The 24,584-nt window shown below is 39.6% G+C and overlaps 1 protein-coding gene across 5 annotated transcripts in view; it reads right to left on the bottom strand.

The window, feature by feature from the left end:
- Window positions 1-24,584, bottom strand: part of diaph2 (diaphanous-related formin 2) — a 780,284-nt gene that overhangs the window by 169,281 nt on the left and 586,419 nt on the right. For all 5 annotated transcript variants that reach the window (XR_011964075.1, XM_072594677.1, XM_072594675.1 and 2 more), the window contains one exon: window positions 11,812-11,977. Coding sequence is in view for 4 of the 5 variants with exons in the window: in XM_072594677.1 (XP_072450778.1) it covers window positions 11,812-11,977 (166 nt within the window). In the remaining variant the exon portion in view is untranslated. The remainder of the gene's footprint in view (window positions 1-11,811; window positions 11,978-24,584) is intronic.

Genomic DNA, 24,584 nt, shown 5'->3' with positions numbered 1-24,584 from the left:
TACAAGTAAGTAAAGGTAAAGAAAACTAAGGGAGATATTTCTTAATCAAAGTCAGACCTTTTTCATTGTAAATGCAAAATGGCTTTGGAAGAGTTGAAAAGAAACATTAAATCCTTGACAGTATGGAGATTCCACATCAAGGTTTCCTTTCCTGTTAGGCTCATTGTCATGGGATTATTGATTATTGAATCAAGAAACAAAATGGATGCTGTAATTAAATATCAAACATATTTCTGTATTAGAGACTCAAAATCACTTATGGCACAGATGGATCCCTGTAGAGCATGCCAACTCTCAGTGGAGCAATCCAACCATTCCCTTCCTTGGACCAATCCTCATTGCCCTGCAGATCCTTTGAAATGGTTATTGAATTTCTGTTTGAAACCATTGACTGTTTCCATTTCCAATATTGATGCCAGAGTGCAATCAGTCCCAGGTGACTACCCCTCACTGCTTTTAAAAAAAAGTTCTTCAAATTCTCCCTGCATTTCTTGCCCAAAGACTTAAGACTATGCCCTTTAGTCTTTGTATTATTATATATTACCTTATTCAATGGATTTATTTGATTGCTTTAAATGAGAAGTGACACAGCTCGATTTTCTTCCCCTTCATATATTTTTTGTTTTTAGGGACCATTTACATAGAATGGCAAGGCATTTTTTTGAAGTGATAAAAGCAAAGGTTGCAAGTGTAAATTTTCAGTTTGTGGTAGAATCCACGATTCATCTTTTCTGCTTCCAGAATGGATATGAATTGTAAATTTATTTATGTTCAGATCAGAATGTATAAAGCTCTGTAAATCACAGAGTTAACCACTATAGTATTTTACAATTTCAACAGTTTTGTTGAGCTTTAGATTATTTGATAGAAAGGTAGGCACGAGTGGAAAAAAGAATTGATAATACTTAATAACCTAATTTGAAATATTAAGTAATTCAACTGTCAGTTATAGGGTTAGATTTGATTGACACTTCTCACTTACTGGATTAGTGGTGCTGGAAGAGCACAGCAGTTCAGGCAGCATCCAACGAGCAGCGACATTCCACCCTGACCTTAAATTTACTTGGACCATCTCTGACACCTCGCTCCCCTTCCTGGACCTCTCCATCTCCATTAGTGACGACCGACTTGACACTGACATTTTTTACAAACCCACCGACTCCCATAGCTACCTGGATTACACCTCTTCCCACCCTATCTCTTGCAAAAATGCCATCCCGTATTCCCAATTTCTCCGCCTCCGCCGTACCTGCTCCCAGGAGGACCAGTTCCACCATAGAACACACCAGATGGCCTCCTTCTTCAGAGACCGCAATTTCCCTTCCCACGTGGTTAAAGATGCCCTCCAACGCAGCTCGTCCACATCCTGCACCTCCGCCCTCAGACCCCACCCCTCCAACCGTAACAAGGACAGAACACCCCGGTGCTCACCTTCCACCCTACAAACCTTCGCATAAACCAAATCATCCGCCGACATTTCCGCTACCTCCAAAAAGACCCCACCACCAGGGATATATTTCCCTCCCCACCCCTTTCCGCCTTCCGCATAGACCGTTCCCTCCGTGACTACCTGGTCAGGTCCACACCCCCCTACGACCCACCCTCCCATTCTGGCACTTTCCCCTGTCACCGCAGGAACTGTAAAACCTGTGCCCACACCTCCTCCCTCACCTCTATCCAAGGCCCTAAAGGAGCCTTCCACATCCATCAAAGTTTTACCTGCACATCCACTAATATCATTTATTGCATCCGTTGCTCCCGACGTGGTCTCCTCTACACTGGGGAGACTGGGCGCCTCCTAGCAGAGCGCTTTAGGGAACATCTCCGAGACACCCGCACCAATCAACCACACCGCCCCGTGGCCCAACATTTCAACTCCCCCTCCCACTCTGCCGAGGACATGGAGGTCCTGGGCCTCCTTCACCGCCGCTCCCTCACCACCAGACGCCTGGAGGAAGAACGCCTCATCTTCCGCCTCGGAACACTTCAACCCCAGGGCATCAATGTGGACTTCAACAGCTTCCTCATTTCCCCTTCCCCCACCTCATCCGAGTTTCAAACTTCCAGCTCAGCACTGTCTCCTTGACTTGTCCGGACTTGTCCGACCTGCCTATCTTCTTTTCCACCTATCCACTCCACCCTCTCCTCCTTGACCTATCACCTTCATCTCCTCCCCCACTCACCCATTGTACTCTATGCTACTCTCTCCACACCCCCACCCTCCTCTAGCTTATCTCTCCACTCTTAAGGCTCACTGCCTTTATTCCTGATGAAGGGCTTTTTTCCGAAACGTCGATTTCGCTGCTCGTTGGATGCTGCCTGAACTGCTGTGCTCTTCCAGCACCACTAATCCAGTATTTGGTTTTCAGCATCTGCAGTCATTGTTTTTACCTTCTCACTTACCCCCTTCCCTGATTCTCCATGTCGACATGAACTGCTAATCATAGGTTACTCACTTAAGTTGGACTTTCAGCAGAATTGCCCCTTGTATCGCCTTGAATTCAATTCGTGGGGCATACAAAAGGTGACAACTGCAAATAAACTGCAGTATAAAGTTTAAAACATCAAAGCCAACTTGTTGCATATTTTCTGTCACTGTACTTGACTGGAAAGTATACTAAAAGAACTTTTATTTTCCCCAATGTCATGTCAGCACATTTGCTTTCATGATTTTTAAATTTTTCTTGTCAAGTTTCTGCCAGCGGAAAAGATAAAAAAAAATGCAAATTTCTTGAGTGTTAAACCAAATTTCCAATGCTATGGAGGAAGCTTTGTTGTTTGAAGTGATTTTTTTTGCTTTATAAATATACTTTCATGGCGACACTGAAGAAGTCTATTATAAAGATGACATTTTTGTCCTATGAGGACTTGCATATGTAATACACTGCATTCAGGATCTATTAGGCTGAATGACAAGGACTTTTACTCTTGGCAAAAAATAATCGATGTTATAAGCACAACAAAGTATTGTTGTCTGGAAATCAAAAACAAGTGGAGAACGTCTGAAACAGCAGTTGCCCCTATTGGTTTCTATTTGTCAATCATCTAGGATTTTTCCCAAACACCTTTAAAGTCTTCCATATAAATAAATTATTGCAGGGAGGTGGAAAAAGACTAATCCTGCACAACTGGGTTTTTCAACCAATGCTTTGAGAGGATAGATAACAAGTGGTCGTACAAAGCAGTTTTGTCTTTTTAATTGATTGCATGAGGTGACAGCAATACTGGATCTCTATCTATTTTATGAAATCAAACTTGGACATCACAGTTAATTTCGGCTAAAGATTCTGTGAACTTTAGAAACTTTCTTTCTTCATTGCTCTTGAGTTTCTGTGCAAAGTACGTTTTACCTATTAACAGCATGCTCAGTATGAATAAATGCAGTCAACTGGTTGGTAGCGACATAAATCAATATCAGCAGATGCAAAAACTGGTAAATAGGTAATATAAACAAAAAAAAACTGCAACTCAACTGTTCTGAGGTATTTGTTAATATTTGTTAATATTTTGAACTGGAGTAGCTAGTTCACACTTCAATGATAGTTTGTTTCCCTCTCATTTGTCTCAATAAGGACATTCCACAAGGAGAGTTTTTTTGGATGTTAATAACTTTTATGCTATTAAATGATCTTGGCAGTGTAATTCCTCTACCATTTGTTTAGCAGTGTGAATACGTGTAATTATACTTATGGAGTGGAAGCAGATTGATACACATTAAATTAGATGAGATTCCCCACAGTGTGGAAACAAGCCCTTTGGCCCAACAAATCCACACCGACTATCCGAAGAGTAACCCACCCAAACCCATTTCCCTCTGATTAATGCACCTAACACTACGGGCAATTTAGGTTGGAGGACTTAAGCTATAGGGAGAGGTTGAAAAGGCTGGGACTGTTTTCCCTAGTGCGTCGGAGGCTGAGTGGTGACCTTACAGAGGTTTATATCATCATGAGAGGTTTGGATAGGATAAATAGACAAAGTCCCTTCCCTGGGGTGGGGGAGTCCAGAACTCGAGAGCATAGGTTTAGGGCGAGAGGACAAAGATATAAAAGAAACCTCAGGGGCAACTTTTTCACGCAGAGGGTGGCACGTTTATGGAATAAGCTGCCAGAGGAAGTGGTGGAGGCTGGTACAATTTCAACATTTAAAAGGCATCCTGATGGGTGTATGAATAGGAAGAATTTGGAGGGATATGGGGCAGGTGCTGTCAAGTCGGGCTAGATTAGGTTAGGATATCTGGTCGGAATGGACGAGTTGGACCAAAGAATCTGTTTCTGTGCTGTACATCTCTATGACTCTGAGGTGTGGTGGTTGTGCCCCTATCTCTGAGCCAGGATGGATGAGTTGAAGTCCCATCTGCTCCAGAGATGTGAAGAGATTAATTAGAAAATATCTATAAAAATGAGTTGCAAATCCATTTCAGGGTGAAAATAGACAATGTAAGTTCATGAGCTGCATGTAGTCTTCCCTTACAGTAATGTAGGTTGGCACTTGTGACAGAATCATGGAATTGTTACAGCACAGACCATCGTATCTATGCCAGTCCTCCAAATGACCAATTGGTTTTGTGCGATGTCCCTGCCCTCCCTCGCCTTGTGATCCTGCACATTCTTCATTTTCAGATAATAATCTGCTTTCTGACTGTCACTACTGAATCTTTTATCCAACAGTCAAACAGCAGACTCTAGATTTAATCACAGTGCATTAAATGGTTGCTGACATCTCATTTGATACCTTGGGGGTCAGTTCCTGGACATAACACTCTAACAAGCTTAAACAAGTGTCTTATAGAAGTTTAATGTAACACCCTTCCTTGTGTACTCTATGCTTCTATTAATAAACCCAGGATTCCTTTATTAATTGCATCCTTGTGTCCTGCAAACAACCCACTCCTTTGATTACACCTTCCAATACCACGATCTCAATCACAAACACAAAAAAGAACAATAGATATCTGGGAATACGACTACTTGTAAGTTTGCCATCCATATATTCTCATCACAAATCATCTAGACTTGGAACAATTCCTTCACTGTCACTGGGTCAAAATTTTGGAACTTCTTTCCTACCAATATTGTGATTATACAGACATAATCAGAACTGCAGGAACTCAAAGTGGCATTTCACCAGGACTTTGCCAAGGACAAAAGGGATGGGCTTTAAATGCTATAAATTTCCCAACACTTAATCAACTTCAAAACAATGTCTTTTCTGTTCTCCAAGCAATAATTTTGTTCATCAGTCTATTGTGTGGCATTGCATCAAATGTTGTTTGGAAGTCAATTAACATTGCATCCACAATGTTACCCTCAATAACTTTCTCTATTACCTCTTCAAAAAGCTACTGAAATGTTTGGTTGAACATGAGTTGCCCTTGACACATCCATCCTGACTTTGCTTAATTAACTGGCATGAATGCAAAAAAAACTATTAATTTTGTCACAACTTATTATTTATAGGATCTTCACAATCTCTGAAGTTAAACTGACTGGTCTATAGTTGATGGGTTTAAACTTACATCCTTTTTGATCAAAGGTATAACAGTTGCAATTCTCCAATCCTGTGGCATTATCAATAAAACTAAATAAGAGTGGAAAATGATGGCCAGAGCCTCTGCAATTTTCACTCTCACTTCCCTCAATGCGCTTCCCTCAAGGATGCATCTCATTCAGCCCTGGTGCCTTATCCACTCTAACGATAGTTAACCTATCCTTATAAATTTCAATATAACTACACATTAAGAGTGCATCATAATGGCTCTATTCTGCTTGTCAAACTGACTGCATCCATTCATTTCAAGAGTAAATGAGGCAGCAATATTCAATTTATAATGCGCATAACTTACAACGTTCCTGAGGAATTTAGCTTTAGTTTTATAGCTGAGTAAATTGCCTGCTCTTCTCTCTTTCTACTTTCTTCTACTTTTCCAGAAGACAGTGAACTACATGGGACATAGCGCATAGGTACCAGGAACTCACCAATGAATGCCCTCGTTGATCATAACGTACCGCTGGAGAGATGTAAATATTCAAATCAAGGTGAGGAAGGCTCTGGACCATGCAGGGGGTGGGGGGTCATAGCAAGGTAGGACTAGAGGGCTGCCAACTTGAAGCAGACTTGACCAAGATGTGTTTCTAGGTCCAATCTATCACACAATGTTAGGAGATTTCAGTCACAATAGTGGTCAAGTTTGATAACTGACTCAATTCTTTAAAAAAAACAGAATTTTGAGATGCAGTTTTGCAGGAGCTATTGAAAAGTATGTCTGAAAACGTTCAGCACAGACACTGAAGTGAATAATTAGCCCATAAGACAAAAGGTCTTCAGTGCAGAAGTAGGCCATTTGACCCATCGGGCATACTTTTCCATTCAGTTTGTGGTTGATCTGATAACCCACAACTTCCCTTTCCAGCTTTAACCTAATGACCTTTGATTCCCTTACAATTTAAAAATATCTCTTATCTCAGCTGTGAGTAATTTAACAGCCCAGTCTCAATAGCATTCAGCAGTAAACAGTTCCACATATTTAGTACTCTCAACAGAGAGAAATTCCTCCACCTCCTCGGTCTTAAATGGGCGACTCAATCTGTGATCAGGTCCTCTGGTCCTGGACTCTCTCAGAAGAGGGGACAATCTCTATACATCTGCTTTCTCTAGCCCCTTAATAATCTTAATGTTGCAACAAGTTTTTATCTCATTCTTCCAAACTCTAATGAGTACAGGACCAACCTACTAAATCTAATGAACCTTCTCTGGAATGCCTCAAATGACAGTTTATAGTTCCTTAGATAATGGAACGAAGAGAGTTCACAGTATTTGAGATATGGTATAACTAGTGCTTTGTGTAATTTTAAGAAAACTTGCACATATTTTCCTTCATTTACTTTCAAATAAGTATTAATATTACAGATTTTCCCTATTACTCACTAAGCTCAGGTACTTATTGTGATTCATGCATGAAGACTCCCAATTTCTACTGCTCTGTCATCTTCTGCAACTTTTTTCCATTTAAATAAGATTTAGATTCTTTATTCTTCCTGTCAAAATTCATAATCTCACATTTTTTGTCATGTTACAAATTTTCAAGTTTGTTGCCCAATGACTTAATCTCTCTCTCTCTCTCTCTCCACATTCCCTTTGTGTCATCTCCACCACTTACTTTCCCACCTATTTTTGTGTAACCTGCAAAACTGGCTATAGTACATTCACTTTCCTCAGCCAAGTCATTAAGATGTATGGCAAATAATTGCAGCCACAACACTGATCCCTGTAGCATTATACTAGTTACAGGTTGCCATCCTGAAAATGCCCCCTTAATCTCAACTCTCTAGCTTCTATTATTTAGCCAATGCTCTATCAATGTTAATAACACACCTCCAACACCAGGGGCTCTTATCTTAAGCAGACTGAATAAGGCAACTTAGTTCTCTGACCTCTTTGGGCAATCCTACAATTTACATGATCACCTCAACACAGAGAATGGTTATAATCAAGGATATCTACAGCAGAGTCAACCACGTCAGTGTCGACAATTCCAATAATTATCAGGAATAAACAGATTGATGTTTCTCAAAGACTTAATTACACTACCGATTGACCTTTTCTTTCTTAATTATGTATAGTAGAATTTAATTAAAACAAAGTTTTTGAAGGAAGTATACCATACATTGTTTTCAGCTCCCAACAAATTAAGTACTTAATTATGACAGCAGTATTGAGTTTTTTTTTTATTAGCACTGCAGTTGTACGGGCATTTTTTTAACTCATCAATAGAACCAACACATGTGCAAATATTCTGCTGCCAATACCACGTCAATGCAGAATCTTTAACCATGCAGTGTTATCTTCACATTTTAAACCAATTTTGTACTTTGTGCAACATGAAAATGTTTTGCTACATCTCAAAATATTTTTAAGGTAAGTGTGAATAATTTAAACATTTCATGAAAATAAAAACGTGCAAATCAATTAGTCATTGATTCAGAGTTGGTGAAGCCACTTTGGACTATTGCATGCAGTTGTGGTCATCCTGTAATAGGAAGGATATTATTAAATTGGAGAGGGTACAGAAAGGATTCATAAGGATGCTACTGGGGATGGAGGCTTTGAGTTCTAGTAACAGGCTGAATAAGCTGGGTCTATTTTACTAGAACAACAACATTTAAAAGACATTTGGACAGCTACATGAATAGGAAACGTTTAGAGGGATATGGGCCAAATGTTGGCAGATGATACTAGTTCAGTTTGGAAAACTTGGCCGGCATGGATCAGTTGCTCTGAAGGGTCGGTTTTTGTGTTATGTGACTCAATGACTTTAAGACAGCAGAAGAGCTTCCACTTATATTACTACATTAAATAAGATTTGGAGATGCCGGTGTCGGAGTGGGGTGTACAAAGTTAAAAATCACACAACACCAGGTTATTGTCCAACAGGTTTAATTGGAAGCACTAGCTTTCGGAGTGACGCTCCTTGACAACTGCCTGATGAAGGAGTGTCGCTCCGAAAGCTAGTGCTTCCAAATAAACCTGTTGTCCATAACCTGGTGTTGTGTGATTTTTAACTAAATTAAACAAGTGATAGTGAATCTATAACCTATTGTACACTTGGACTGATTTTTTTGTCTGGTCTTTAAATGAAGAGTAAAGTGATCAATAATGTTTACATTTATATACTGTTAGTGAGCTTTGAGAAAGATTGTAGCTCAGATTGAGGTCCTGGATGTAAGTTTGCTCACTGAGCTGAAAGATTCGCTTTCAAATGTTGTGTCACCATACTAGGTAACATCATCAGTGAGCCTCCAGTGAAGCATTGGTGTTATGTCCCACCTTCTATTTGTGTGTTTCAGTTTCCTTGGGTTGGTAATGTTAATTCCTGTTCTTTTCCTCAGAGGGTGGTAGATTTATATGAAGTCTTTTGACTAATTCTGCTGTGTCTTCCATCCTTACCTCCAATAAAAACTCAAGGAACTCATGGGCTTTTTGCCACAAGCATTGAGACAGCTAAAGCAGTTGCCTCTGCTGCTTCCTTGCCTCCACTAGTCAATAGGCCAAACTTCGTCTAAGGATTCACTTTTGGCACAGTTCTTCTCTACTTTGAAGATCTTATAATGAGCATTCTCTTCAAAACTATAGCACTTGAACCCACCCACCATCCTTACAAATTACCACCCATTTCCAAAATCCTTTTCCCCTCAACTCCTTAAAAGTATTATCACTCCAAACCCACTCCCTTCTTGTCTGAAGTCAATGCTTGAATTGCTCCAGTCATGCTTCCAATGCTGCAACATTAATTAGGTCCCAAATATCAACCAACATGACCATGAGTCACCGACAGTGCTATCCAGCACCATTTGCACACCAAGAACCTGCTCACCAATTTTCAGTTGGGTTCCTCTCAGGTCATTCGGTTCCTGATTCATTAAAGTTTAGTCAATTTGAACCTACCGCTGGGAAAACAAAACTTGAGTTCTTGCTGAATTACAACATCCGATTGCCAAATTTCCCACTCTTGCAGGCCTCATTATGGTATTAGTTTTTACACACATCCTGACAAAACAATACGCACCTCAGCACCATCCTTGTTACTGTTGCTCATCAAACTGCTTATCTGACATTCAACACTGAATGTGCAAAAAACATCCAATTAAACATTGCGAAGACTAAAGTCTTTGGTCACAGTTACAGACTCTAATGGGACTGATTGCACTGCTTCCCTTGAATATGAACTATCGTTTGTCACATGTGCGTCATGTTTGAAAGAAACGGAACCTCTCACGATGTAGATGCACCTTTACCAACCCACCCAGTTCCATCGACTCTGTCCCCAGCTACAATCTGATATTTAAACCTTTGATGTGGGTCTGTTTGCCGAGCTGGGAATTTGTCTTGCAAACGTTTCGTCCCCTGTCTAGGTGACATCCTCAGTGCTTGGGAGCCTCCTGTGAAGCGCTTCTGTGATGTTTCCTCTGGCATTTATAGTGATTTGTACCTGCTGCTTCCGGTTGTCAGTTCCAGCTGTCCGCTGCAGTGGCCGGTATATTGGGTCCAGGTTGATGTGCTTATTGATTAAATCAAGGACTGCACAAAACACTACATAGGACAAATAGGAAGACAGCTAACGATCCGCATCCATGAACACCAACTAGCCACGAAATGACATGACCAGCTATCCTTAGTAGCCACACACTCAGATGACAAGCAACATGAATTCGACTGGGACAACACTATTATTATAGGACAACCAAACAGAGAACAGCCAGGGAATTCCTAGAGGCATCCACAGATTCAATCAATAAGCACATCGACCTGGACCCAATAAACCGGCCACTGCAGCGGACAGCTGGAACTGACAACCGGAAGCGGCAGAGACAAACCACTATAAATGCCGGAGGAAAGATCACAGAAGCGCTTCACAGGAGGCTCCCAAGCACTGAGAATGTCACCTAGACAGGGGACGAAACATCTGCAACACAAATTCCCAGCTCGGCGAACAGAATCACAACAACGAGTACCCAATCTTCTCCCAAACTTTGAATTTAAACCTTTATTGATGCAGTTTTGATTATTCAATACACTCCTGCCTGTACTTTCCATCTTACCCTCAACAAGCTTGAAGCCATGCTAAGCTTACTTTAACAGTAGCTTGTCTTTAACAGTAGCATGTCTCATGGAATGCTGTTCTTTGTTATGAGAAGAATTGAACACAAAGGTAAGGATTTTATCTGTCATTCATACAAAGCATTGGTGAGAGCACATCTCCAAAACCGTGCAGAGTTTGGCCTCTTAATAAAGGAAGAATGTAAATGCATTGGCGTAGTTGCAAGTTACTAATAACTGTAGTGGAACGGCAAGAATTTTGTTTTCTCTCTGAGGGTTTTACAACTTTATAGAAGATTTGATGAATGTTTGCCATGGTGGAGGATAATTTGTTTCTTGTTCGGTAAGGAAATCAAAAGTTTTTGGATTGATAGGAGTATAGAATTTAAAACACAAACATACAAGTCATAATTTTATTCAATAACATAGCATGCTCAAGGGGCCAAATGGCCTAGTTTTTCTCTTAATTGTACATTCCCAAGTCTCAGCCAGCCTTCATCTGTATACTCACCCACTCAGGCTGGCTCCCCATCAAGCGATGCATTAATTTAAAAATCATCATCTTTTTCAAATCCCTTTAATGCCTTGGTCCTCCCTATTCCTTTAATATCGTTAAACTCGCAATCCATGAGATATCAATACTGTCATAATTTGAGCTCTTTAGCACCTCTAATTTCAATTATTCCACCACAGGAATTCATGCCTTCAGCTTCCAAGGTCCTAAGCCTCTCCCACCTTCCACAATTTTCCTTAAAATCTACCTCTTTGGCCAAGCTTTTGGCTGTTTACCTGAACATCGCTTGATGTGTTTTACTGTTAAATTATTATTTCTTAACACTTCCATGAAGTGCCTGGAGATGCTTTATTATGTTAAAAGCTACCATAAAAATACAAGATGCTGTTGGAATAATAAAATCACCAAGTGATTAGCAAATTAAATTCCTTCTGAAGTCGATGACTCTATAAAATTTATAAAAAGACCTTTCAGAAAATACTGACTTTGAAGTTGGATTGCACCTTTGCAGATGGAAACATTTTCTCTTTATTCAACTTCCCTGTACTACTCCTGTTTTGTTCTTTTCATTAAAACCCTTTGAGATGTGTTGAAAAAGACAAATTCATACAAGTTAACATTTAATACATATACTAACAAGATGTGAACAAAATTCCATCTTTGAAATGGATGAAAATTCTCTCTTGGTTTGTCAAACTTACCAGGAACATGGACCTGAAGTGTTTGAGATCAGTGAAGAAGTCTTCAATGCTGACTGTTTTGGGATTAAAGACAAAGTAGTCACCCAGTCCTTTGTACAACTTCATCATATTGCTGTACATGTTGGAAAGCTTTTCATACTGGTCTCTTGCATGCTTGGCAAAACTGTGAGTTCTGGTTAAGGAATTTATTCCAAAATAAACTTAATTTTAAAATGGACAGTTAAAACAGTTTTAATTTTTGCAAAATCTCAAGAATCATGCAACTTAAATAGGAAAACAAAAACAGCCATGTCAATTTTATATGTTCCATCAGCAGAAAAAAAAAGTAACTTCCTATTAAAACAAATTGCTTTTCGTAATTTTATTCCATTCATAGCAATACAGTGTATTAATCAGCCATGTTTTCTCTGGCTGTATCTCAATGCTGGTTACAATAGGTAGTATGAAAGAAAACTGGCAAATAACTTCACAAAAGGGAATAAATGTTTTCTCTATAAACACACTGGCGGTGAAAAAAATAAAACACACTGGCTACTAAAAATTGAAGAGGCTAGGAGCTGCGCATTGACAAAATAATTAGACATGCCAATGACCTCAATTTGCAGAAGAACTGGATACAGATAGTGTAAAAGCTCATTGATGAATGAGAATAAAAGGACCAGGTTTTATTTTTAGAGGTGACCTTCGAAAGAATGGTCATTTACAAAGATAATTAGAGATTTCACTCTCAATGAAGTTCCAGATACAACATATTTAAAATAAAATGTTACCAATTATCCAGTTCTTAAGTTTCTTTTTCAATTCAATGGTTTAGACTAATGGTTTAGAAATATCTGATTGTGAGTTTTCTTTTGAATGAAACAGTTGGCTAATGTTCTGCTATATTTGGTGATCTCAAACATTTAAAGTTCAACTTTTCTTGGCAATAAGATTAATACCCTCTAAATATGACCTCCTTTTTACTTTCATCAATTCATCTGCAGTGTGACCATTGTGCAACAACATCTCAGTGAGAAAATATGACAAATTTTTACTTTGGGATAATGGAAAGCAATTCACTTGAGACAGTTTTTAGCCAGCAGTAAATCAACAACTTGTTTCCAGCATAAAACCTATGGACCTGTGTTCTTTTTGCAACAGCTGAGAGTTTGGCTTCACTGCATTACAGCTCAGAAGTTTTTAAAAGCACTTTACATGCAATAAGTTACTTTGAAATAAATTTGCTGTTCTGAAAGTATTTTGTGGATTAAAGACATGGACAGTTATACTCTGCTTTTAGTAACATTGATTGAAGAAGGAATGTTAGCTGAGACAGAAGAAGATGTTCTTTATTTTCACCACTTGAACCTATTGAAATAAATTGACAATGCTGAGTTTTTGGGGTGTAGTAATCATATGCATTTGTTGTCTATCAAGGGATAGGTGGGCCTGGATGTGATGCTCTTCAGAGGGTTAGTACAGACTCAATGGGCCGAATGGCATTGATGCGAATTGTCAGGATTCTTTGATTCTATGACCTTTGTGCTTATCTTCAGTGACTGGTGTACGAGGACACCCAGACCTCAATGAACATTCCCCTCTCTTAATTCATAGCCACTCAAATAATAATCCACCTTCCAATTTTTGTGACTAAAATGGGTAATCTCACATTTATCCACATTATACTGCATCTGTGAGGCATTTGTCAACTTGCTTGACTTGCCCAAATCACACTACAACATCTCTTCATCCTCCTCACAGCCCACCCTTCCACCCAGCTTGATGTCATCAGCAAAATTTATGATATTACATTTCAGTCACTCATTTAAATCATTGATGTATATTGTGAATAGCTGGGGTCCTAGTACTGAACCCATTGGTACCCTACTAGTCACTGCCTGCCATTCAGAAAATAATAAATCCATATATCCCTATGCCTTACTTCTTGTCTGCTAACCACATACGCCTCCAGGACAATACATAACTTTAAATAGTCATTCTGAGTTAATGTAGTTTGTAAGAGAAAAATATATTTTGTTAGCTAACTTCTCTGTGCAAGGTATCTTTACATTTTTTCATGAATAAAGACAGAACAGGTTTCCATGTTAGAATCATGGCTTTTTTTTTGCAACTAAAGGTTTTGATTTACATCTTCCACCAACCAATTTAATATAGTGTTCAGATAAACTTGTACAAATAGTACAGCACAGAGAGCAAAGAAGTGAGATTTATCATGTTCTTGTTAGCTTATTTTCTTCATTGTTTACGTTTCATCCTTTTAGAGAACACCTTTTGGCAGAAGCTCTTTTGGACTTAAGTTTGCTTGCTGAGCTGGAAGGTTCATTTTCAGTCGTTTCATCACCATACCAGGTATCATCATCAGTGAGCCTCCGGTGAAGCACTGGTGTTATGGCCCACTTTCAAAGAAGGTATTTTTGTAATATAGCTAGATTTTCAAAGACTTTACTACACAAGTAAAGTCTGTGCTTGTATTTTGTTGGAATGTTGCATTCAAAAACTTTGGTTGGCTTGTGTGGACAACTGAAAGCTCAGATCTTACATACCTCATCCGTACTCTACAAAGCTAAAAGCCATCAAAATGCATGTGATGTGACTGGCTCCATTTTTGATATAGGAGGCAATGCATTGATGTACTGTGCCCTTCGTGCTGAGGTATGCTTGACTGAATTTAATTTCAGTGTGTTTAGACCTCAATGGACATTATTATCAATGATTTGCATTTTAGGATGCAGAAAGAGAGCGTGGGTGTCTTTGCTTTATTTTATGAACCAACTGTGCAGTTCAAGTAAGTGTTTTTCGTTATACGTGCCACTGAGAGTTTAGAACACAATGGCAATTGCCCAAATGCTATAGTTATTGCATGCAGCCTTTTTTCTCCTCAATTTTTAATTGACAGCAGATTGAAAGAAAGTGGCTTCTTCCACATGCAGCGTAAATTTCTTGATATACAACCATATATTCCATAATCTGTGGGTTATAAGCCATGCATACAACCTAGCAATTGTGCAAATACAATTAATGATGATATATAAATTTGTTCAGCTGCAATGTTTTATTAAGAATTGGAGATCCTGAATACTGATAGTGACTACAGTCAGCTCTTCTATAAAGTGATGGTTGCATGATCTCTTGTGCAACCCATGTTATAGAAAAATCACGCTTCAGAAATAGCACTTAACTGTGTTGGCGCTGTAACTGCATTACAGTCAACATATGTTTTAGAAGCTCACACTGTAGAAACAACACCCCGAATTCGTCAAATGCATCATAGTGAATTCACGATGATGAAATGCGTGTTATTAAAGAACGATCTGTACTTCAAAGTTTCAACATCTTTAAAGGCTACTGTTTCAGAGGTAGAATATTATGGGACAGCTTCTATAACATATACAAAGACGAGGAGAATGCACCCAGCAAATGGCATTATAATTTGGCTCTGACTTTCCCTGATGGTTTCATAAAATCTGTATAGGCAGGCAATCAGAAGGAATATATTATTTATGGTTTTTGTGGCTTGTACTTCTATAGCAACCATAGTTCCTAGAGGAGCTTAAAATATGAAGCTATAGACATTAACAATAGTTATATAGTCTGTTCCACCTTATTTTAGCAGAAATGGCCAACTGCATGTTTACAAGCAAGTTACTGAAATAGTCAACTGAGGGTGAAACAATTTCTTGTGCCACATTATCCATGATTGATTAGGGAGGGTCCAACAAGGCACAATGGTAGAAAACTGTTTGCCTGAATTATTTTGTGTGGTTAGGAGCAGCTCAACTATGTTTTTTTAGCTACCTTATGTGACGCACCATAGAACGTTTCAATCTCTGATCAGAATCATTGCTTTCTTAACATCTGCAATTTGCCACCTGCTTTAGAAGTGGTAAATTGCAGGAAAGCAAAATTTGTAATTTTACTTAAATGAGCTTGTGGAAAATCTAAAGTTGTTAAACAAGCATTTAATTATTTTGATCTTTAATGATGATAAAGCTGTACAGCATGATTCAATAGGCATGAATGAAATGTATCACAGTGGCAGCGTGTGTACTCCAGGAATTTGAGCACTTAATCTAACTTGACACTCCAGTGCTCTACTCAGGGACAGCCACACAAAGGTGTCATCTCTCAGACTCGCCCACGTGTGAACTTGAGCTGAGCTGCTAGTTTCTAAAAGTGCATTTTTTGGTTGAAAAGTTGTTTGTGTGGGATTGATTGACCTGGCATAAAACAATTGCAACATTAACAAAAAAAAACAGTTATAGCTAGCCTCAATCTCTCTGCACGCTTGGGTTAATGATAAATTTACCAATTGTATTTTTTAAGTTTCCTGTGTAGTCTTCAAAAGCAAGTATTGGGTCCCAGGTATTTCTGAGAGGCCTGATGCCAGATGAAGGAGTGTAATGGAAAATTGCCAGTATCTGCCCAGAAATAATTTGTCAGCAACCCGTGATGGTCACAACAAATGTGAAGTGTTTTAATTTTTTTTACCTATGGGAATGAGAGAACAATATTGAGACTTTAACTATCCCAGTATCAACTGGGTTTCAAACAAGCTAAAGGGCATTGAGGGTGAAAACTTCATGTACTGCATGCAGGGAAAAAAAATTAAAAGAGAATATTTGACAAGCCCAGCAAGATGAGACACAGTTCGAAATTTAGTTTTGGAAAATGAAGATGGGCAAGTGGGTGAAGTGACAGTGGATAACCATATCCAGGATAGTGATCACAATTCAGTTACATTTCGTATTATTATGGAAAAGGACCGAGATAAACTAGGAGTATAAGCTTTCATCATGACAGAATGCCTACATAGTGGAAACAGGCCATTTGGCCCAACAGGTCCACACCGACCCTCCGAGAGTAACCCACCCAGAACCATTCCCCTACCCTATTACTCTACATTTACCCCTGACTAACGCACCTAATCTACACATTCCTGAACACTATGGACAATTTAGCACAGCCGATTCACCTAACCTGCACATCTTTGGATTGCAGGAGGAAACCAGAGTACCAAGACAAAACGCACACAAACATGGGGAGAATGGCAAACATCAAGTAGACAGTCATCTGAGGCAGGAATCAAACCCAGGGTCCTGGAGCTTTGAGGCAGCAGCGCTAACGACTGAGCCACCATGCCATTTTTAACTGGCAGAAAGCAAATTTTACAAAACTGGTAAGTGATTTGGCTGAGGTGGATTGGAGAGTAGTGGTAAAGGAAAAATCAGTGGTAAATAATAGCAGGCACGCAAAAGTGAGATCCTTAGGGCGCAAAGCAGGCATGTCCCAGTCAAAAATAAGAATGGTACTCCCAAATCTAGACCCCCATGGTTGTCTAGAAAAATATAGGTGAAGATTAAACAGGAAAAGCTTACGACAGTCACAGAAAATCTCAACCCTGCAGATAGCCCAGAAGAGTATAGAAAGTACAGGAACCAAGTAGAAAAAGAAATAAGGAAATCAAAGAGAAGACATGAAACATTATTAGCAAGCAGGATAAAGAAAAAGCCAAAGATATTTTACCGGTTCACTGAGCAACAAACATGAAAATGAACCTTCCAGCTCAGCTCAGCAAGCAAACCTACATTCAGAACCTCAACCTGAGCTACAAATCTTCTCAAAACTCGATATTTTACAGGTGTATAAAAAGTTAAGGAAAAAGTGGGAACTATCAGAGATGAAGGGAACTTCTATGAAGGTGCAGAGGGGATAGGAAGAATTTTAAATGAATTTTTTGTCTCTATATTCACAAAGGAAAGGGACAATGTGGACATAGTAATCCAAGAGGAGCATAATGAAATATTGGTCAAAATAATTATAATGAGAGAGGAAGTATTAGAGAAGCTAGAATCCTTGAAAGTGGATATATCACCAGGGTTGGATGTTGATGGAGGACAGAGAGAAAATAGCAGCTGGTCTGAGGATTATTTACTAATTTTTGTTAGACACAAGTGAGTTGCCAGAGGACTGGAGGAATGAAAGTGGCTCCATTGTTTAAAAAGTGGCAAATGAAGTTTAGGTCAAATATGTTTATTTCTGATGGGCTGCACAGTGGCTCAGTGGTTAGCACTGCTGCCTCACAGTGCTCGGGACCCGGGTTCGATTCCTGCCTTGGACGGCTGCCTGTGTGGAGCTTGCACATTCTGGGTTTCCTTCGGGTGCTCAGGTTTCCTCTCACAGTCCAGGGATGTGCAGGTCGGGTGGATTGGCCATGCTGAATTGCCCATAGTATTGGGTACATTGCTTGGGGGTGGGGTTGGGTTGAGTCTGGGTGTGCTGCTCTTTGGAGGGTCAGTGTGGACATATTGGGTCAAATGGCCTGTTTTCATACTGTAGGGAAGCTAATCTAAAAACAAACTTTATGGAGCTTAAACAGTAAAAGGAAATAGACAATAAATGGGAACAGACTGAGGGGGGCAGATGATGTTAGGGGTCTTAGTGTACAAGTGCAGAGGTCATAAAAGGTACAGGTAGATAAGGTGATAAAAAGGCACTTGGAATGCTCTCCTTCACTGGCAGAGTATAGAATACAAAAGGAGGGATATAATGATGAAACTGTATAAGACATCTGTAAGGCCATAACTGGAGTATTGCACACATTTCTGGTTACCACATTACAGGAAGGACGTAATTGCTCTGGAGACAGTGCAGAGAAGATTTATTAGAAGGCTGGGGAGTTCTATGAATGAGGAGAGATTGGACAGGTTGGGTTTGTTTTCCTTGGAAAAGAGAAGGCCAAGAGGTACACAAAATTGAGAGGGGTAGAGACAGAGGAGACAGGAGGAATCAGTTTCTCTTGGCAGAGAGTTCAAAAACCAGGTCACAGATTCAAGCCAAATGGCAGAGAGTTAGAGGAAGAGCTTTTAGCCCACAGAGGGTAGTGAGTGGCTGCAAGTCACTGACTCAGTTGGTGGTAGAAGCAGAGATCTGAAACTCTTTTCAAAAGTGTCTGGATCTGCAACTTAAGTGCTGGAAGCTGCAGGACTATGGGCCATATGCAGGAAGATGAGATTAGAACTGGCATCTGGGTGTCTTTGTGTCAACATGGACAAAGTGAAATGGCTCCCTTCAGTACTGTATCATTTCTATGGTTCAATGGTCAACAATCTGTAAAATGTTTGATACAAAACCGTTGACTTGTTAATTACACTTGCTTTACTTTATAATTCTATTTGCCTCATTTATTTAAACTAATTGTTAAAAAAATGCTTGACCTAATCAAGTGAAGAGTAATCTTCTTCACTAACAGCTGGAACTTGTATCAAAATTGGGGGAGAACTCTCCCACAGACTGGTCAGTCATAATTAGACACCTTTCAGCTAATGTCACAGTCAGCACAATCATTGCTATGTTTTGCCTGTCAACAAGGCAGAAATAGCATGAGTGTGGCACTGTGGTATACAGATGGGTCAATGTCTGGTAAGGTTGGTAGAGAAATCTCATTCGAAATAGGAGAAGTAGTAGGCTATTTGGTATATCAAGCCTGATCGAACATCCAATAAAACAACGGCTGATCAGATTAATCCCACTTCCTGCCTGTCCCCCATTACTCTTGATTCTCCTAAATATCAAAAACCTGAGAATGTTCACAGTTGAGACAGGTAATGACACATAGTATCCACTGATCATGGCAAAGAATTCCAAGACCAACAACCATCTGGGACAGGAAATTCCTAATTTCTTTTTCTTTTTCCCAGGGTTGAAATGTCTAATTCTGGGCAGTATGCAATTAAGGTGAGAGGGGACAGTTCAAAGAAGATGTGAAGGGCAAGTTTTTTTTTACAAAAAAAGTCGTAGGAGTCTGGAATGTACTGCTAGGGGTGGTGGAAGCAGATACAATAGGGACATTTCAGGGACTTTTAAATAAACACAAGATTATCTTTTAGATTACTTACAGTGTGGGAACAGGCCCTTTGGCCCAACAAGTCCACACCGACACGCAACCCACCCAGACCCATTCCCCTACATTTACCCCTGCCCCTTACCCTACGGGCAATTTAGCGTGGCCAATTCACCTAACCTGCACATGTTTGGACTGTGGGAGGAAACTGGAGCACCTGGAGGAAACCCATGCAGACACGGGGAGAATGTGCAAACTCCACACAGAGAGTCGCCTGAGGCGGGAAATGAACCCGGGTCTCTGGCGCTGTGAGGCAGCAGTGCTAACCACTGTGCCACCGTGCCACCCATCTGTGCCACCATGCTGCCCATTATGCAAGGTATGGAGGGATATGGACCAAAGGTAGGCAAGAAGCGATTAGTTTAATGTGGCGTCATGTTTGTCGTGACATTGTGGGCCAAAGGGTCCATTTCTGTCCTGTATTGTTCTATGTTCTATCTTTCTATTGTTTAGACCACACTCCTTCTAAGATTTTGAAAATACTCCAAACTTAAGGTTATTAGTTTGAAGCTTGTACAATCAAAGAGCAAACGTAGGTCATTCTGCCCAATGAGTCTGTACTGATTGTATCTCAGAATCTTTTTAAAGTTAGATTCGTCCACTGAGTTAGACAGTTTTACAGTTAAAAGCAGACTGAAAAAAGTCACAGAACAATAGTTGTCTTGCTGAGTCAGGCTCAAAGCATCTGTGACATTTATTTTAATTACATTATCTGCAATTCAAGGCTTCCTCGTCAACTTTGAAAAAATAAACATAAATTCTGAATTCAGCAGCTAGAACTTAATTTTGAAGGAAAAAAATATATTTTAACAAGCTTTAGATTATCAATTGCCTTGAACTTTCTGCTATATCTGTGCAATAGAACACTTATAATTTAAAAAGATATTCTTTCTTGATATGCTGCTGGAAACATTTGATCTCAAGAGCTGTACTGTGCATGAGACAGATTAACATGCTTCAAGTAAATTGTTTATAACAGTTTGTATAAGAGGGTTGGTTGTTTGTTTAGTTTAAGTCTGTACCTAAAAACAATGTGTAATTTTGTCACAATGGAATGCAACCTCAGGGCACTAAGGAAATAAAAGATGGAGATTTGTTTCAAGACTGCATGCATTTCATTACAGAAATAGGGTAACATCAGATGAGCTTCATGTATAGTCATAAAAGGAGTTAATTCGAACTATTTAGCAATAAGGCATGAGACAGACAGAGTTGGGATTAATGTTGAAAACACAGAGCTGTTGGTTGCACACTTTTCCCATCACTGTAACATAATGCTTGTTTTCAGAGAATCATAGAATCCCTACAGTGTGGAAGCAGGCCATTCAGCCCATCCCCAAGTCCACATCGACCCTCCAAAGACCATCCCACCCAGAACCCACCCTCCCTACCTTATCCCTATAATCCTGCATTTCTCTGGCTAACCACATAGCCTGCACATCCCTGGACACTATGGGCAATTTAGCATGGCCAATCCATCTAACCTACACAGCTTTGGACTGGGCGAGGAAACCAGAACACCTGGAGGAAACCCATGCAGACACGGGGAGAATGTCGGTGTAGAGTTTGCACTGTCACCTGAGGCTAGAATCGAACCCGGGTCCCTGGCGCTGTGCTAACTACTGAGCCACCTTGCCACCCCTAACTTCTGTAATACAGTCCTACATAATGTCACTTCAAAGACTGAAGAAGAAAAGCATTACCTGTACTGGCAAGGCTTAAGAAATCTTAGAATTCTGCATGATAAGAAACTTCCACACTGTCTTTATCTTGTTTGTTAAACATATATAACCATCTTGCTTTGTACATTCATGAATTCTGGTTGTTCATACCTTGCTAGATAAGACCCAATTGTCAAATATTAATAATTTGGAGCCTAGACATTCTGGATTAAAAAGGTCTTAATCTCAAAATCTCCAAATCTTATATCTGTAATCCCAGACTCTACAAGAGGGGACACCTTCCCAGCATCTACCCAGCATCTATCCTCCTATATCTGTGTTTCAACAAGATTATCTCTTATTTTTCTACTCTCCAATGAGTAAAGGATCAACCTGCTTAGTCTTTCCTCATAGGACAATTCATCCTTTCCAGGAGAAAGCTTCAAAAGCAAGTATATCCTTTCTAACGTTATGAGACAAAACTGTGCACAGTATCTTAGATGTTACCATTGCAATGGCTTTTACAGCTTGAGCAAGACTTCTGCACTTTTACACTCCATCCCCCTTACAATAAAGGCCAACATTCTGCTTGCCTTCCTACTTAGTTGCTGTACTTGCATGCTAAATTTTGGGATTCATGTTAACAGCGCAAACAAGCAGCACTTGTTTCATAATAACCAACTTACTGATTTCCGTTTAGGTTCTATCAGGGCCATTCAGCTTCTCACCTCATTGCAGTCTGGTTTAAACATGGACAAGAGCTGGATTTTACACATAATGTGAGAATGATTGCCATTGGCATGAAAACTACATTTGACAAAGTGTGGCATCCAGGAGCCATTGAAAAACCTGAATCAATGGGAATTGGAGGAAACTCTCTGTTGGAGGTGTACTTAGTGAAAAGGATCATGATTGTGGTGTTGGAGATCTGTAATCCAAGTTCCAGGACCACTCTGTCGGAATTGTTCAGGGGAGTGCCCTTGGCCAAGATATCTCCAGCTGCTTCATAATAAAGTCACAAGTGGAGACATTTGCTGATGATTGCACAATGTTCAGCATCATTCACAACATCTCAAACACACGAAGCAGCCCGTATGAGCAAGATCTGTTCATGACCCAGAGACAGGTGGACAAGTGGCAAGTAACATTATTCCACACAAATGCCAGACAATGGCTATCCTCAATAAGACAGAGTCAAAATTTCCCTATGACATTCAACAGCATTACCATTGTGGAATCTCTCACTGTCAACATTGTGGTGATTACCATTGATGAGAAACTGAACGAGACTATCCTTATAAATAGAGTGGCTACTAGAGTAGGGTCAAAGCTAGGAATCCTGAGATGCATAATTCACCAGCATTCTCTCCAAAGCTTTTTCACCATCTATTACGCACAAGTCAGGGGTGTGACGGAGTAATTGTCATTTTTCTGGATGAATGCAACTTCAACGATACTCAAGAAGCTGGACACCATCCACATTAAAGCAATCCATTCGACTGGCACCTCATGTAACATTTTAAATGTTAACTCATCAATAACTGATGTACCTTACTGGTGTGTACCATACAGAAGCTGCATGCAGTAACTCCTCAAGGCTCTTTGGACATAACCTCCCAAACTCACTGGCTTTAAAAGCTGGCAGGACAAAGGCAGCAGAGACACAAAAATGCTATCACCTGCATATTTTCCTCTTAACCACACACCAGCTGACTTAGAATGATATCACCATTCTTTCACTGTCACTGAGTCAAATTCTGGGAACGTCCTTCCTAATAGCATTGTGGGTGTACCTACATATACCACGCACTGCAGCGGTTCAAGAAGTTGATTTACTACCAATGTCGGAAGGACAACTAGGCATGGGCACGAAAGATTAATTATAATGGAATGAAAATGACCGAACTTTATTCTTTCTGTTGTGCACTGTCTCTATAACTTTCAAGATTTCCCCACCATCTCCATTCTAAAATATTTTGGCAAGATGCAGATCTACTCAAAAGCTTCTGATAATTCTGCAAGTAGAATCAGTAGGTTCACATCCACAAATGAGCTGATTTTCTTTCCAGCTGCTTTAATCCCAAACCAGACGGCATATTCCAAAATGGCTTAGGACCAGTAACCAATTTTTAAGAAATAGGTTAAGTATGAAATCCAGGGGATTTACTAAGAGAATTAAGGCATACATTGCACAGTTTTGAACAAAAGCAAATAACTGTTCAGCCAGAGCCAATGACAGATCCAGTTTGATCATCCACCTTTCTTAGGTCTTTGCGTCCCTGCACATTGAAAATTATGCTGTGGTACTGATACAGTTACAATTCCAGCTTTTTACTCACAGCTAGCTTCACCAAGCCAGAAGTGCTCATTTATTTACAGTAATCTTGCTAGGTTATATCAAGCGAATACTACGGCAACTGACTCTCTGTGGCACTCACCTTCTCCTGAGCCCCCATATCTCCCAAGACGCTTTCAGAGACTTGACTCCATCATTTTGTTGTCCACTAGTGCCGAGAACATCTGCTTAAGTTATAACAAATGCATAGGTATCCAACTGCTCCGGGACTTCTCATCGAGTTTTCTATATAGAGCCTTGTAGCTTGCTTGCAATATAACTAAAAGCAGCACTGCCTAAAGTGGAAAAGTAGACTTAATAACTATCTCTCATACTCACTCTCGGACCATAATTTGTCCTGTGAGGAAACCACAAAACACAACTTGGACCTTGCAGCATAAGGGAACAAACACTAGGTTTTGCATGAATATTATCTCTTATAAGAATATCATCTCTTATATCAAAAATGTTTACCTTTTTTTCTTGCAGATGCTGGTCCATTTACAGATAATTTCCAACATATAATTCTTATACAACACTCATAAAATTTGTTTTCTTAAAAAAAACTTTCATTTTCTGCACAGATGTTACTAGTTTCAGAACAATTGTAACTTTGAAGTCATCTATAATTACAGTTCATATATCACTGCCTGGGAATGATATATTTGAGATACTAAAAGGAGAGAAGACTACACACAAACCAAAGCTTTAAATTGCTTTTTCATACCTATATTAGATTACATGGAATTCTGAATGTTCACATAGGATTCAATGACAGGTGTAAATAATGCATTTTTTTTTGTTTCGCTGGGTGTTTGACAAGAATGGAAACTTAATGATTTACAGTTAAATAACCATATAATCCATGTGAAGGAAG

This window comes from Chiloscyllium punctatum, chromosome 25 (assembly GCF_047496795.1).
Source record: "Chiloscyllium punctatum isolate Juve2018m chromosome 25, sChiPun1.3, whole genome shotgun sequence".
Lineage (NCBI taxonomy): Eukaryota > Metazoa > Chordata > Chondrichthyes > Orectolobiformes > Hemiscylliidae > Chiloscyllium > Chiloscyllium punctatum.
The sequence above is the reverse complement of the archived record's forward strand: the minus strand, read 5'-3'. Positions and strand labels throughout refer to the sequence as shown.